This window comes from Poecilia mexicana, unplaced genomic scaffold (assembly GCF_051168715.1).
Source record: "Poecilia mexicana isolate PSO_F unplaced genomic scaffold, ASM5116871v1 scaffold_10, whole genome shotgun sequence".
NCBI classification, from domain to species: domain Eukaryota; kingdom Metazoa; phylum Chordata; class Actinopteri; order Cyprinodontiformes; family Poeciliidae; genus Poecilia; species Poecilia mexicana.
In genome coordinates, this window is record NW_028263379.1 from 244,349 (window position 1) to 261,833 (window position 17,485).

The 17,485-nt window shown below is 38.0% G+C and overlaps 1 protein-coding gene across 4 annotated transcripts in view; it reads left to right on the plus strand.

Annotated features, from left to right (window-relative positions):
• csnk1a1 (casein kinase 1, alpha 1) overlaps positions 1–17,485 on the plus strand; it is a 65,525-nt gene that overhangs the window by 35,977 nt on the left and 12,063 nt on the right. For 3 of the 4 annotated variants that reach the window (XM_014970525.2, XM_014970520.2, XM_014970524.2), the window contains 5 exons: positions 3,514–3,653; positions 10,562–10,640; positions 11,163–11,237; positions 14,352–14,458; positions 16,749–16,897. In XM_014970525.2, the coding sequence (XP_014826011.1) occupies positions 3,514–3,653; positions 10,562–10,640; positions 11,163–11,237; positions 14,352–14,458; positions 16,749–16,897 (550 nt within the window). The remainder of the gene's footprint in view (positions 1–3,513; positions 3,654–10,561; positions 10,641–11,162; positions 11,238–14,351; positions 14,459–16,748; positions 16,898–17,485) is intronic. The other variant, XM_014970522.2, reaches the window with a different exon arrangement.

A 17,485-nucleotide genomic window follows, 5' to 3' on the forward strand; every position in this document is an offset into this window, starting at 1 on the left:
TTTTGCCTTAATGAGCAATTGGATAGGTGTACCTAATAAAGTGGCCGGTAAATGTGTTTTCTCCAGGAAAGATGAGCGCTCTGGTGAGAAACAAGATGGTGACAAAAAGTTATGAAAATATTTTTGAAGTGTACCAGGTGATTTGCTGACTGTTAATTCTTGAAGAAAGGATGGATTTCCTCCCCATGATGTGCATCCACAGCTTATGCAGACACACTAGAAACCTGTGCAATAATTCAGCAATGTTTTTGTGCATGTTTTGTATTTTTGTCATTCAATTCAGTTTATTTATATAGCACCATTTCATGATTAGTATCTCAAATCACTTTATAAAAAAATTAAATTCATTCATGCATACATTACAATTGATCCTAGTTATCAAACAGTACACTATGCTCAATTAATTATTCAAAGTAGATTAAAATGTCTCTATGTAACCCAGCAGAATGCATTAAGTCATTGGCTTGCAGCAATCACTCCTCCTGGACGATCACATTGTGATAATGGCTTGCATTGTCTTTGACTTTCCAGCAATCCCTCATACCGAGCATGCATGTAGTGTCAGTGGAGAGGAAAAACTCTTTAACAGGAAGAAACCTCCAGCAGAACCAGAACCTGCTTCAGTACAAATGGCCATCTGCCACTGTTGACTTGGCGTTTGAGAAGACAGAGCAGAATGCACAAGAAGAAACTGATGAACATCAGAAATAATCCTACATCAGTTTATCCGTTAATAACGGAAGAGGAAGAAAGATGAGTTGATGGCTGCATTTTTTCAGCTAGACCAGAAGTAGCTTCTATAGAAAGAAAACAAAAAGTTAACAGTTGAAATAACAGCAAGTGGTGCATGTTGGAGAGTAGTAGAAGACGATGAGAAAAAGTGCTCAGTTTGTCCTCCAGTAGCCTCCAGATCCATATGCTTGCTAGGAACATATGGATCAATCTGATGTATGATGTAGCTTGATGAAGGGATTTATATGCGAGAAGGGTAATCTTAAATTCTATTCTGTATTTGACAAGGAGCCTGTGAAGGGAAGACAAAATAGGAGAAATATGATTTATTTAATTTTTGTCAAAACTCTTGCTGCAGTGTTTTGGATCAGCTGACGACTTTTAACTGTGTTTTGTGGACTTACAGTAACATTGACTAGTTTTTCAGCCTGACCCATGGATAGAATATGTCTGTTTTCTGCAATATTCCGTAGATGCGTGAAAGAAGAAAATATTTTAAACTTGTTTAGTAAGAGATGACATGTCCTAATCAAAAATAAGAGTTTCTTTATTATCGGAGGCCAGTTTAATGCCGTCCAGATCAGATGATCGACTAAGTGGCTTCTTTTTCATAGATTCTGGTCCAGAAATAACTTCCGTCTTGCCAAAATTTTAAAGAAGAAAGTTTAGTGTCATCCAGATTTTAATGTCCTCAAGACATATCATTTGTAATTTTCAACTTTCATAAGTGCTGTTTCAGTGCTATGAAACTTAACTGAAACTTAATGAAAATGCCTCTTGTTAACAAAAACGTTTGCCAACCATTGATCTAGTGCTTTTTATAATGTACGCGGTCCACGTCGATGTCTTCATTTAAACTAGTTAACTGGTTCGCATTAAAGTTACTCTTAAATGTTGGCCTTTTAAATGATGTTGTGCAGAAAAGGGCAGAGCTCTTGTCCCTGTGAAATTACTCTTACTATGTAAACCTGTTTTCAGTCGCAGAATGGGTGTAGGCCAGGAATCTTCAATCTGCAGCTCTGAACTCTTAACTTTTGCCAAAATGCTTAAGAACTTAACAATATTTTAAAATATAGAGGTAATTTTTGTGTTTTCATGCATAGTAGTGTTTTCCACAAACAATGACAATAATGGTCAATAATAGTTTTCAGCTGGCAAAAAATGGCTCTTTGAGTTGTAAGTGTTGCTAACTCCACAGTGCACAACTCCTCATTATATTGTACCCAACAGATTGGTCATAGTTCAGGGTATAGTTTCCAAACAAACCTATAGCGATTGAACCAGTCCTTATCTTTGGCCAAAATACCTTTTGTCTCTAAAAACAGTCTTTGGAATTGCTCCATTTTAACCCAAATTTTGTTTGATTTGTGTTAAATCAAGATGTTTACAATAACTCCTGAAACCCTGAAGGAGGCCTCAAAACTGGTTGCATTGTGTATTCAAACATGAATTTGTATATTCTGCATTTTATTTTATACTAGTTGGTGTATAAATGTTTTCCAAGCGTTGGAGCAATGTTTAATCAGGTCTTGTACAGGGAAATGTGAAATCAGTTTTCTGAACTTTGCCCACTCTGCAACATGTTTTAAAAAATGATTGTTTCTGGTAGTGATGTTCTTATACCCGCATCAAGTACACATACTTGTAAAAGCAAGCCCATACTCCAAACCGATACCAGTTTTCTGTTGTATGTTTTTTTTCTGGGCTGGACTGCGGTGTAACTCAAATGCTAACCCACACTTCCAACCAGGTGGTTGTGGTAATACATCAGTAAGTTATTTTCTGATCCTCCAAAAAGAAGTTGGGTGGCAGGAGGTGTCAGTAGTTTGGAGATATTTCAAGGTAGACAAAAACAAGCTGACTGCCCTCTGTGCTCAGCAAAGCAGTCAAGTCTAGGAGCGAAAAATAGCATAGATCAGACTTATTGCCTGATCTATGACCTATAACAGTGTCAACAGACTGAGCCTTTTGACATTGTCAGATTCCAGTCCAACACAACCAATTGATGTCAACTTGAAGTAAAACTTGATATGTGTTGCATTAACCAAATAGTATCTGTCCTTGATCAGTCTTTTTGAACGGTGGTGGTAAAATCTGAAGGCCATTTTGACAGGTTACACACACCTGACCACATAGTGCAGGTGTGCAGATGTTTTAAACTTTACTTATGGAGTACATTACGGAGGTAACTGAAATCAATTAATTTTAAATATAATGGTATCTTTTACAGCACAGTCTGGGCTGTCTCCCTTTGACTTGGATTTCTCCGGTAGAACTTTTACCAGGTTAATCAGTGAACAGAAGAAATGCTGAACAATGACGTTGATTTTCTGAGCCGTTTTAGAATTCTAGTGTGCCTGTAGTTTTAGCTAGCAGCAAGGGAAATGAACGAAGCCGTTCAGTTTGTTTGCTCCACTTCCAATGATTAAATTAACATCAACAGCCAATACGCTCGGCTCTTCTCTCTTCACAGTGGAGGATGATTGTTTATAGTTCAGGCAATTTCCAGTAAGCTTCATAGCATTGAACTTGCGCATTACATGCGTCACGGACAAACGTGCTTTTAAAACTTCAACACATTCCAGCAATTGTTTCTCAGTGATCTGAGGGCCCACTCCCTCTGGACAAAGGAAAGTATAATACAAGGGGCTGGTGACGGTCATTATCTGTGAAAGATCTGAATTATAAAATGTTTTCACTGGTCCATTTTTAATGTGTTAACTTTCATATTAGTGCTACTTGAGTCCTCGGTGACTAAAGACTGTATTCTCTCTCTTTCAGTTATTCCTTATTGACTTTGGTTTGGCAAAGAAGTACAGAGACAATCGAACACGACAACACATCCCCTACAGAGAAGACAAGAACCTGACGGGGACTGCACGCTATGCCTCCATCAACGCACATCTGGGCATTGAACAGAGGTGAATATCTATTACTATACCTAACGGCTAATTTATCTGTAATGTGATAAATTTGTCACATGGGATGTGATCAGATTCAGGACTATGGCTCTATTGACACAACACATGGAAGTTTCAGTTTAATTAGATGTATCTATATCACTCTATTTCATGCCTGATAATTTTGCCAAGTAACTTTTTGAAGAAATGTATCCAATTCATATTGTATATTTTGTTCAATCCAGCCTTAGACACATCTAGAGTCAATCGCATGAATTCCAGTTTATTCCTGAAACTCTACGAACCATGAGTAAACCCACAGTCTAAGAGCAAAGTGCTCTGTCTGTAACACATGGAACAGTCAGATCTCTACCATTCAGGAAAGATATATGTGATTAGAGACTTTTAAATTCTGTTCTCGGCTTAACAGGAAGTCTGTTGAGGAAAATTAAAATCAGAAGAAAATGTCTCTTTACACTCATGTCAGGTTTTTGACGTGAAGAGACAGTTAGTAGCAGTGGGAATTGAGTGATTCAATTCTGATTTATGGGGCCATGATTGAAATCAAAATCGATTTTCAAGTCAGAACAAGTATTCATGATGATTTCTGCTTTAGACAATGGGTGTGCGAAGAATCTTTGTGATCTACACCAGTCTGCTTTGCAAGGTAGAATTTAAAAGTGGAGACATTAAAGTGTTACATTTATTAAATTTAAAAATGAATCCATGCTTAAATGTAATCCCTCCCTCCCTGCATCCCCAGTTTGTACGCAGCTGGCATTGCTGTTTACATCCAGACATTTTTAGCCATTTGTCAGTCTTGTAGTTATTTAGTGCAAAATCTCAGTGTGTATATATATAATTCCTGACATAATTTCAAACATTCTGTATTCCTGTCGCATGCAAAAAAAGGATTGAGGAAGCGGACTAGTTGAAGCAAAATGTCAAGATTGCTGAATGATAGGGCGGTGTAATTTTATCAATATTTATTGATTTTTTTTTTTTTTTTTTTCCCTCAAAGTATCAATTTTTCATCTGCAAGTATTGATACATTAAATCCTACTTTGAGTTTTATGTCAAATCCACATGAATTAAATGACAGCTATCACATATGACATTTTTTACCCAGTTGCACATGTACATTAAAAATGACATGTAATGACACAACTATTTACAATTAATTAATGAAATGAAATAGATAAATTACATTATCTAATATAAGTGAATAAGACAAGAAAGGTTCCTTTTATGCATAGCCAAATACACAAAGCCACACAATTGACATTTAAACAAAGCAAATGTATAAAAAAAACATTTATTGCACCAGCATTACACTATCAGTTCAATTAGTTCAATCCAAGTCTGTCACCAATAAAATCTGTCCCTCTAAAATCTAAAAGTTCATTCAATACATATGATTCAAATGTATTGAATCATATAGTTTTCTGAATATTGTGATATAGTATTGTGAGCAGAATATCGCGTGTAGCATTGTATCGTGAGAATAGTATATGGCTACAGCCCTGCTACGGATCATAGAGGTAGACTTTGCTTTCCCTTATCATTTAGTATAAAACAGCAATTTACAGATGCTGTTTTTGTGAACCATGCGCGTATGGCCAGCATTTGTGAGTCCTAGATTTAGGCTGTTTTTGTGCAACAGCGACAAAACAGCCTAATGATGCGCACAGGGGCACCGTAAAATCTTGGACCCAATGACAATTAAATTGCCTCCCCTTCGCAGCTGCTGTTACAATTTCTTGAGTCTATCTGACCCATATAAAGCGTCACAATTTCAAAGGCTTGCAACTGCCTTGCTTTTGTTGGTCCAATACTGATACTAGCACAATATTCACTAGTGAATTTTACATGCAACAGTTTACATATTGTATGCAAATAGGTGGCTTATATTTTTTTTAGTTTTTGCTCATTGTAATGTCTCTCCCTAGCAGCAACAGTCACAGGCAATGTGCAAAATATACATGAAGCAATCCAGACTTCTCAAAAAATGCTATGTCGTTGCATTTTGTTCAAGCTGCAGAATATAACTTGATTAAAAAAGAAAAAAAGTTTTTTTTATTTGTTTTTTTTTGTTTTTTCCATATTTGTTAAAGCTGTCACCATGTCATGACAGTTTGCTATGAAACAGAACAAATAATCTGTGAAAAGATCAATCTCCTCTGGAATGATGCTAACTAGCTTGTCATTGAACACAGTGTTGCTCACCTTTTTCACTGGGACAGGGGGAAGGGGTTATGCTGGTATCGGGGGTTAGAGCTGCTGCTGACCGACTCATCTGTTAAGTGTGGTAAGAGATACAGGTACAAGTTAAATATATAAACAGGTTTTCCCCAGAAAACTTGCTAAGCCTGGTGGTCGGGGTGCCGAGGCGGTTCACCGTGTTTTTGTATTAAAAGATGTTAAGGGGACAGGAAATTTAAAAATATCATTATACGTTACGGGAAAACATCGCCAGTGAAACACTACTTAAACTAGTCTTAAAAAAAAAAAAAAAAAACTAATCAAAACATACAATTAAAATTAATATAAATTTTTTGCACTTTTGTTTAATCCAAATTAAGTCGGTAGCTCCATCAGGCCCCCCAGGGCTTCAGGGGCCCCATATATGCTAATATTTTAACACAGACAACAGATACATGAATGTAACACTTGTTTATTGAGATGATCAATGCTGCTAAATTTGATTCAATTTCAGCATACACAAATTAAAAGATTTTAAATTGTTTAACATTTAAATGTAAGATTTTAAGGAGCTTGACAAGTTTACTTTGTAAAAGTTCAAAGAACAATATTCATAGTTGGATTCTTTTGTTACCCTAGCTACAATCTGATGCTGTGAGTTTAATCTTTAAGTTTGAGCTCTGTTTGTTCACAAATACAATTTAGTAAACTGCAATTATAACTGATTGCTTTTTAGGTTAGCTAATCAAACTACTCCCCCTCTCTCAGATTAAATCCAACACATTTGTTAGAGGTGCTGATGTTTTTAGCAACAAAAGGGGCCCCTAAATCAAATTCTGCTCCAGGTCTCATACAGCCTTGGACCAGCCTTTTTCTGTCAGATGTGAAATCTAATTAAACTTTTCCTATTTTAGGTCAGTTAGGATTACCAATACATTTTTCTGCAATGTATGTTTAATACCAGAATAGTGAAGAGGGAATCTTCAGCTCATGTCGATCCTATGTTCATTGCACTTTTAATGACACACTCTTACCAGCTTCAGCCAGCATCTTCATCTGGGGCATCATGTATAACTTTCAACAACAATTTTGAAACAACTTTCACACTAAAAGTTGGCATAGGGACACATTTTGAAAAGTGCAGCACACAAAAATTCTGTCTAAATCTGTGCGCAAACAGATGGCTGCGCACCTTCCCTTTATACATCCCTATTTGTGTGAAATAGAGTGCAGCTGCTGGTGCCTCATGGACCACCCCACCGCCGCCCATAAATACATAGTGAAAGCTGCAAGCAGCATTGGTGGCCCTCATAGCTCAGCACCTTTCAAACCTAAGGGCAACCGCAGGAGCTGCGTCACCGCCAACCCGTCGGTGCCATTGACCTTCTTGCTCTGTCATTTCTGGACACGTCCACAAGGCGGCACGTCGCAACTTTGTCTAATCATCATTATTTTCTTTAAGTGGGTGGTGCTTTAATGATGTCATTAATATACCACACCAATGTGTCACTGCAAGAATAGTAGGATATTTGACCCTGTATACTAACACAAGCGCCATTAGTGTGCGACAGCTTACGGGGCAGTGCATTTCCATTTGCCTGTTTGTGTACCCACACACAAGCAGGGTTAAGATTAATGATGTAGACGGAGGAGAACGTTCCGGACTGTACAGTTAAAAACATTGGATAAGACCTGCAGGACTTGACCAGTCCTGAGCATTAAATTGGCTGCATGTTTTATCTTGCAGGCCCATAGGTGAGCCAGAAACTAGAATTGCTGACAGGATGTTAAATAGTTACTTTAGACCAGGGGTGGGCAATCCTGGTCCTCGAGGGCCGGTGTCCTGCAACTCTTGGACGTCTCCCGGGTTCAACACACTTGAATCCAACAGCTGAATCTCCTCCTCAGTGCAGTCAGGTTCTCCAGTCCTGCTAACGACCTCATTATTTGACTCAAGTGTGTTGAAGTAGACACACATCTAATAGTTGCAGGAGACCCTCCAGGCCTGGAGTTGCCCACCCCTGCTTTAGCTGGTAGTAGACCAGATATTGGAATGGAAAACGACATACACACAGACCTGGGAATGCTAATTCGGATGCTAACTGCTAAGTGAAGTTTGGAAATATATTTAGGCCCGAGCAGCTAATTTTACATTTTAGGTCTTTAGATGTTTTTATGGGACTATATCTACCAAGATAAGATAGATAAATAATAATCATACATAGAATTGGGCTCAAAAATATTCATACCTCTGGAAAATTGAATAACACTCTCCACCAACCCTCTTCCAGTTCAAAGCTGGCACTCTGACTTTTGTCTCTGCTCCCCTTCAGCATTGTTCTTTCCCTTCGCTGCCTCTGCTGTGATATGGTGATACTGCAGTGGATTTCAGCCCAAATTTGTCGTTTCTTCTGGGTCTCTTCCAATATTCATTCGGGTCACTTTCGTTGTAAGCCTCTGCGCAGAAGTGCGCACTGCAGATAGCCATGTTGGTTTACATACTGAGAGTGGTGAAGTCTTGCCTTCCCAGCTGGATGAATCTCACCTAAGGCTAATAGGGTTTTTTTTCTGTAGTTTTCTTTTTCCCCAGCTCACCATGTCCAGACCAATTACAGCCTTAACAGCCGCCGCACATAAACAAGTTTTAAGCACACCTGAGCAAACAAAACCTCTTTGAGCTCAACAATAAGATCACGGCCCTTGGTTTCAGTTCTCCTCTAGTTGCGTCACACAAACCTCACTTTTTTTCTAGAAGAAGAGCTTTTTGGTTGCTTTGACACCTTGAAACATTTGCTAACTAATTAGAGACCAGATACAGCAACCAGATTTACAGTTTGATCTCAAACTATTTTTCTAAACGAACCTTAAATGTAAGGTCAGCCAATTAAACTACCCTCACTCTCTGATTCCATTAAACCTGTGTTAAAATGTTCTTAGCAGCTAAAGGGGCCTCTAACTGAAATTCTGCTCAGGGCCTATGCAACTTTGAACCGGCTGTTCATGATGAGTTAAATCTGCTGCACTTTGCATCTCTCTGCTGGACAAAGTGGGACACACGGGGAGATTTAATTTATGTGGCTTTAGTAGTTCTTCCATTTCATATTTATTGAGTTCAATAAGTGCCACACTGACTGATTTGGTGGCCTGAGTTTTATAGGATGAGTTTTTCTGATCTCCATGCACAGCAACTCTGCCTGACTATAATTAGACAAAGCATTTTATATGGTACAGTTTGATGCATCGTGTCAAACTGCACCATATAAACTCAAATAAAATAAAATGATAAAACCACCATTCTGCGTGAGGCGAGTGTGACATCTCCATGGGTTGAACCACTGGTTCACTAACGCACCGGCCAACCGAGGAACACACACATAAACTTTATCAGCGCCGACGCATATAAATTACTCGGGGACCATTTCTTTATTACACATACACATTTGTAGAATACGGAACAAATCGCGTCCCGTTTCGGTTCAATACGGGACGCTACATTTAACAGTCGAATACGGAACGGGTTGCAACCCTAGTCGACGTATTTGTGTGAGAAGACATTTTCGATTGTGAACTTAAATAACTCTCACTTACGAGACATCTTGCGCATCAATACAAGACCTGGCCTTTGTGCTGCAGTCCAGATCTCAGTATCACATTAATGCAGACTAGTCATTTGTCATTTACAATAAGTCTCTGGATACATTTTTTTTTGTTTTTTAAGATCAAAATAAGTAATTCAGACAAGTTTTCAGTTTTCACTCCAGAATAATAAACTTTTAAAAATCTAATCATTTACTAATATGTCATCTTTCAAATGAGCCCTGCACTTGTTGATATGACTATTACTTGCTCATTTTCCTGTTTTATTTAAAAATTCTGTAAATATTGTTAAAAAAAGTTGGTGTTAAAACGTGAAGTTAAGTGAATATTCAGTTGCACATGATATGCATGTTTCAAATGAACCAAAAGACATGCTTAAGATTGTTGAAATTAAAATAAAAAAGCAAATGTAAAACACAGAATGGCTTGCTGAAATTTGTTTAAATAGATTGCTGTTCTATGTAAAGAACGTCCGCCAAGGTCGGCCCCCCTACATTTTTAACACACCAAATCTGGCCCCTTTTGCAAAAAGTTTGGACACCCCTGCTATAGACCAATCTTACAGCATAACATATTACCAAATGTCTTTTTTTCCTCCGACATGTCCACTTTTCACTTTCTGTCCAGGGAGATTTCATTGATTGATGAAAATATATGGTTGTTGTTTTTCGGGGCACCAATGGGCATCCTGAAAATGACGCACGATGGATGAAATACAACAGCTTTTCTCCTGGAGTTGCTAATTATTGATGTCGACCAATAGAAAACCTTTATATAGTGATACATTTTTCAGGCAAATCATCCAGCCCTACGATCAGTCAGAAGGAACATTTTGACCCTAATCTGCCAGGGATGTGAAAATTGCTTATGTTTGAAAAGACTTTTGAATAAATTCTAGTGAGTTTAAAACATGTTTGTTTTTTTAATCACCATCCCAGAGGTTAACAGTCATGCTTAGGGCTGTTCACTTGCAACTTAGTCAGGATTCATGTTGATGTCAGGTCTGAACAGGACCCCAGATGAACAACATGTTAGTAAACACAGGAAGAAGTAAACAAATATTTGGCTTCAGTTGTATCTTGAAAGTACGTCCTGGTTTTATACTCAATAATTCACAATGTTGTTTGCAGTCGCCGTGATGACATGGAGTCTCTAGGCTACGTGCTGATGTACTTTAACAGAACCAGTCTGCCTTGGCAAGGATTAAAGGTATGAATATTCAACATAATTCTTGTTAGTGCAAGTTGTAGCCCATGCATTCACAAATACACGTTTATTCTTTCAGGCATCACTGTGCTATTAATTACTATAATTATTATAGTTATAACTATGCTTTCAGCATTCATCTTGGTGTTAGAGAGCCAACATGAAACCACATGTGTGCCTTTGTCTCTCCCTCAACTGTCTGATTGTGTTGACGAGGCTTAAAGTCTATATGAAGCACTTTGTCTCTGTACAACAGTTTTCCTTTTTAGACACAAGGCAGGTTAGATGTTCATTGATCTTATGTTCAATGAACGTATATCAACACTTAAATGACATAACTGCTGATACTAGATTTATTTTGCTTCTGACCTAAGGCTTACCCCAAAGTTATGGCCAGATTTTACCAAGAAAAACATTAAAATTAAAATTACATTTAACCAAACTCCACCAGGGGTTTGAATTATTTTGTGATTAACTTTAGATCAATCTGTTGTACCACTTGATTTTTTCCCCTTTATTTTTTAGGCAGCCACAAAGAAGCAAAAGTATGAGAAGATCTCGGAAAAGAAAATGTCTACTCCTGTTGAGGTTCTCTGCAAGGTAAAATAAACTACAGACCATGCTGTTATCTCCTAACCTTTACTTTCTGGTTTGTCTTAAAACCTGCAAGTAACCCTAACCCTATCCAGCAAATTTTTGTTTTTCAACTCATGCCGAGTGGAAAAACTGAGTGGTTGTGCTTACCATACACTGTCAACATTTTACTCGGGTTCATGCTCCTGTTTGGGCCAACCACTGGGTAGCTCGTTTGATTGGTTGGTGATAATGGTCTTGCCTAAAGAGAGATACTGCTGTCTCCTATGAAGCAAAAGTCATTCTATGTAAAAATACTTGGTATGAAGGAATAATGTGTTGCACCCTCAGCTGTTGCTGGCAATGTATGTGATGTCTAGGCCTGTCACGTCAACAGATTTTGCTGGGCGATTAATTGTCTCAAAAATTATTGCGATAAACGATAATATTGTTTGAAGACCATTTTAAACTGATGTAATCGTAATGACACAATAATGCAAGAAACATCCTGCCAAAAATACGTTATTTTCTAAAGAACACTAAACACTGGAACTGGTAAACAAAATAAACTAAACCAAAAAAAAAAAAAGGACTCTGTCTCCATTAACAAAAAACATACTTGAATAAAAATTAAACGCAACATAAAACCAAAGTGGAAATAAAAACTACATTCAACCAAAAGAGTACAGATTATGAAGTCTGTACACTATATTGCCCCTCAATAATCATTAGATTTAGATAGAGAAGCTGGACATTACACTAATTAAATGAGGAAGGGAGGGTCAGTGAAGAGCACCAGAGTTGAGCCTTTTTTCATTCAGTGTCATCAGTAGAATGAGGAAAAGGTAGGAAGAAACGATGAAGCCGATAAATTAAAATGAGGTCTATAATTTTCATTTATCGTGCAATTAATTGATTTATTGTTTATAGCGACAGGCCTACTGATGTAATCAGTTTTGTTCTTGGTAGGTTACAGACTAGAGCTGTTGTAAACAAATACTTTAGTAAGCCAGTATTCTGTCAGTTATTATTACGATTAATCGAGTACTCTGATTTTTAAAAATGATCAAATAAAATATTGGTAAATGTAACTACAGTGTTCCTATCAGATATCAACATAAGTCCAATTTTTCATATTTGAGCATCCCTAACAGTTACTTTTCTGTAGTTTAGAAAATTAACCTGTAACAACAATAGCTGACTTTCTAAGTTAACTTGAAGACAAGTTAGAGAAAAATCTGAAATTATATTCAATTTAATAATTAAGAGGCAGCCTCACAAATACGCTTACAAAAAATGTCTATATTCCATCTTTTAGCTTTATGTATTCATCTTCAGTCAATTTAATAGATGAACTCTCATATTTCCAAGCACTTATAACTTTTATCCATTCTTAGCGACTCTATTTGGCTCTTCCATCACATAAAGAAACACATCTACCATCTATGAGATCGGGATGATATGAAATTTATTTGCCGGTTCGTCCATAAAGCTACACTTATGTTAAGCATCAACTACAGCAGAGCTGCCCTCTGTATTCAGTCTGTCATACTCCAAGGATGCCTATTGGTCCCCCGAAAATCCTCCCAGACCAAACTTGGTCCACCTCAGTCATGGACTCTTCTGCTTCCACAAGTTGTCTTCATCCAAATCAGGAGACCCAAGAGAAGGTTCCACTGTTGTGGAAGACATCCTGTCTGGTTCCAGTAGCAAAGAAAACTCAGCCATCTGTTATCCTGACATCTGACATCATGAAGGTTCTGGAAGACACTCCTTCTGGCCAACCCGAGTAAGCAGACAAGTACGTATCTGGACCCAATGCAGTTTGCTTATTGCCGTAGAATTGGGAGTTGAAGTTGAAGATGCCTTCATGCATCTGCTTCAACAAACCCACTGTCATCTGGACAAAGCAGGCAGCACTGTGAGGATCATGTTCTTTGATTTCACCAGTGCATTTAACACAACTCAGCCAGATCTGCTCTGTGAGAAACTCAAGAAGACGCAGATGGAGGCCTCAACAATCACCTGTATCTATGACTACCTCACCCACAGACCACAGTTTGTGAGACTGAAAAACTGTGCATGTAACCAGATGGTCATCAACATAAGTGCCACAGGGGACTGTACTCTCACCACTCCTTTCCACTCTACACTTCAGATTCCTGTAACATTCGTCCGACTCCCGTCATCTACAGAAATACTTGGATGACTTTGCAGTTGTTGGGTGTATCAGAGACGGCCAAGAGGCTGAGTACAGACAAAACAAAGGTTTCACTTGTTGATTTCTAGTGAAGCAGGATTAGATCCAACCCTATTTCCATTATGGGAGAAGTGGAGGCAGTTGGGGAATATAAATACCTCGGAAGTTTGTTGGGTCAACAGACTGGACTGGAGATGCAACAGTGAAGCCGTCTGTAAGAAGGACAGAGCAGACTCCTTGAGGAAGCCAAGATCCTTTAAGGTCTATAAGTCTGTTGAGAGAGTCATTTCTTCTGCTGTCATCTGTTGGGGCCACAGCATCAGAACCAGGGACCTAAAAAGGCTCAACAACCTGATAAAGAAGGCTGGTTCTGTTCTGGGGACGACTGTGGAGCCTCTGGAGATGGACAACCCTGAACACCATTTTCATGGGACTGTCATGGGAAAACGGAGCATCTTCAGTCAGAGGCTTCTTCAAATTCCCTGTAACACAGACCGCTACAAGAGATCTTTCCTACCACCAGTCATCTCAATCTACAATAATTTTTTTTTTTAATTTTAATGAGTTACAACATTGTTGAATTTCCCTTTGGAATCAATAAAGTATTTTTGAATTGAATTAGAATTTAGTCCTGCTGGTTGGAATTTGTTCTACTTCATAATAAACACTTAAACACTGAATTTTGTGTTATTAGGGTTGTTTATTGTTTAAGCCATCTTTCTTGCTATTCCATGTTACTCTTTGTTGAATCTCTTGTTCTGTTGCTAAAGTTATGTTTGGCATGTGAATTGACAACTTGACAATATTCTTTAGCTATTCAGCCTTTGTTTTAATAAATTTGCAAAAGTTTATACAAGTGAACATCCCGTATACATTTTGATACATTCAGAAAATATAGAAAACTGCACATACATTAAAGTTTTGTTAATACATGTTTACAGGGTTTTCCAGCAGAGTTTGCCATGTATCTGAACTACTGCCGTGGGTTGCGCTTTGAAGAGGCACCAGACTACATGTATCTGCGCCAACTGTTTCGCATTCTCTTCAGGTAAGCTCATACACAAATGAGGAAAGGGTTCACTATGACTATTATAATAGTAGTCATGTGACACATTCTTTACCTCTAAATACTTACCGGATGAAAATGTCTTGATCAAATAGACTACAAGTCTGAAAAGGAACCCAAAATCTAATCTCATTTTACTGACCTTTAGTTGCGTCTGATTTTATTGTATGTGAGATTGTTTCAGCCAGTTTTATGGTTTAGGGTTAACTGTGGCAATTGTCTCAGTCACTGTAGTTGTAGTTAATCTACATTCACTAACCACTTTAACTGGTACAGCTGCTCAGTTGTTGTTTTTTCTCCAAACCAGCTATAAGTAAGCAACCTAGTGCTTTTGTTCATTTAGGAATGATAAAGATGACTGGCTGAAGGTGAGTGATTTGAACATGGCATGGTTGTTGGTCTCAGAATAACTAATGATCTACTGGGATTTTCACTCTCACTATCTTAAGTTTCAGAGTATGCCTGAAAAAGAAATGAAAACATCAGTTGTATGGAAAAATCAGATGAGAATGGAAACACTGGTTTGAGATTGTTTTAAAAAAAAGGCAACAGTAGTTCAAATAACTTTTACACTAGAGATGTGCCGATCAGGTTTTTTCCTGCTGATCACCGATACCGATCACATAATTATTATTTTTTTAATCATAAACACTACTGGTTACATTATGTGGAAAAAGGAACCATGAATTCACCTTAATTTAGAGAAAAACTTGCTTTCAATAACTTTTTCCAAGAACAAAACAAAACAGGCATTGTGCAAATTGTACTGGTATCAATAATACTATCTTTAACAGACTGATAACATATGAAGGCTCTGAAGAGGCTAAATAATGCAAAGAGCCAAAATAAAACCTCTCAACGTTGCCACAAAATTAAAGTATAAAACTTAACATTCAAAGGCAAAAACAGGATCCATTACAATAAACAATCCAGAGTTACTGAATGAAAACTTCCTGTTAGCATGGCGGCTAGCTGATTACTGCTAGTTCTGATTGGCTGTTTCTGACTGAGCGGAGTAATTATGCAGATCAGGAGGAGATCGATTATTTTTTTTAGAGATTATCTGTCTCATGTTAGGACAGCGAAAGTTTTAATACGTATGTAAAATGTATTTTTTAAGTTAGATGCTGCAGCTTTAAGCAGGTTCGGTGTGAGAGTCACTACCAGGTGGAGCAGAAGCGGCGCTCCGTCTGTCAGATATTACTACCTGTAGCGTAGCAGCGGTTCAACAGGAGAGCAGAACCAGCGTCTGACATCGCAGCTCGAAGACTTAAATCATTTTGCGGGTTATTTGTTTAGCTTTCTGACCGTCATGCTAATCCAGGTGAGTGTTTGTAGCTGTGCGCTGCTTTACCTGCTGTCTGATCCTCCGTATGTCTTTTTTACTGCAGTGAGCCTCGATGTAGCCAAACTCCGTCCAGTATCTCATTGTTTTTATGTCGTATTAGCTTCGTCGTGTTGATGCATTTTGACCTGCTTCAATTTTCCGCCGCAACACGCAAACTTCCCCATTCACTCAGTGCGTTATAGTTCCACATCGCTTAGGATTTGTTGCTGCGCGTTTGCGCAGTGAAGGAAAAAGGAGACCAGCTGCACAGGCAGGTTGCGAAATGAGAAGCAGGTGATCGGTTTGTGTGATCGGCAACAAGAGACCGTGATCGGCGATCACCGATCATACACTTTTTCACGGAAGTCGGCCGATTATGATCGGTGGCCGATCGATCAACGGGTGCTTGTTGCTCCAGCCACTACTCGGCTGTTTTACACCCCAAAAACACTTTAGACCAGGGGTCACCAACCTTTTTGAGGCTAGGAGCTACTTCATGGGTACAGAGTAACACAGACGGCTACTTGTTTGATACAGACATACATTTTGTTGGCTCAACCTTTATAACAATAATGCATTTGCATATATACGATTACATGCTGCCTGATCATATTAATGTTAAGGACTACTCGCATCCTGCAGGGGCCCCTGCAGGATCCGAGTTTGTGTATTTTCATTATGTCACACAATGTAACAATGGATGAAATCAGACCATTGAAGAAATGGCATACAGAAAGTATGTTCTATACAAGTTTTAAACTGGGTGTAAACCATATGTCAGAGAAAAAATAATAATTCTTACAGTAACATACTTGGGTTTTCAAACATGAAACAAGACTTGAAGAGCTTTTCATTCATAGATTTTCTCTAGGGCTTCAGTCTGCTGGACATAAATAATTATTGGAAGAAATGTTGATAATTTGATGTTTTTCTATTTTGACCTAGGACTCTGAATCACCAGTATGACTACACATTTGACTGGACCATGCTGAAACAGAAAGCAGCACAACAAGGGGCCTCTTCAGGGGGCCAGGGCCAGCAGGCACAAACCCCCACAGGCAAGCAAACTGACAAATCCAAGCCTAACTTGAAAGGTTAGTAGCAAACAGCCAAGTGACGTTTTTTACCGACACCAATTGCTCATATATTCATTGAGGTTTTTTATGTAGAAAAGTAAATATTGTTTAAGTAAGTAACACATACCCCCATTATTCTTTTGAACATACACTGCCTGGCTCAAAAAAGTCATATGTCTGGGTGCCATTTACTTTTAAATAGCATTTATTGAGTTTAATATTTTAGCTTTGCATGGAGAAGTAATTGTTTTATGAATCCTAAAAATACTCCTTCTGGAAACGCATTACAGTGGGAAAAAATAGGAGCTACTAATTATTACATTTTGGATCGTTAGTGGTGTTTTGAATGGAAGAAATTATTTTTAAAATATTGTGACTTCAGGAACAAGATTGCTATAGAAAAGCTCAGTTTTGCCTGGACAAAGTCTTTCATTTTGATTAGTTTGAGTACAGCTTGTATTCACTGTGACCTTAAACGAATGGACTCAATAAGCATCGCTCAATAGATGAAAATCTTGTTTTGGTAATTCTATTCTGAAACTGGAAGTACTGCATAGAAATATTAAACAAAATGATTGCATGGTTTGATTATTGAAGGCCATTTTA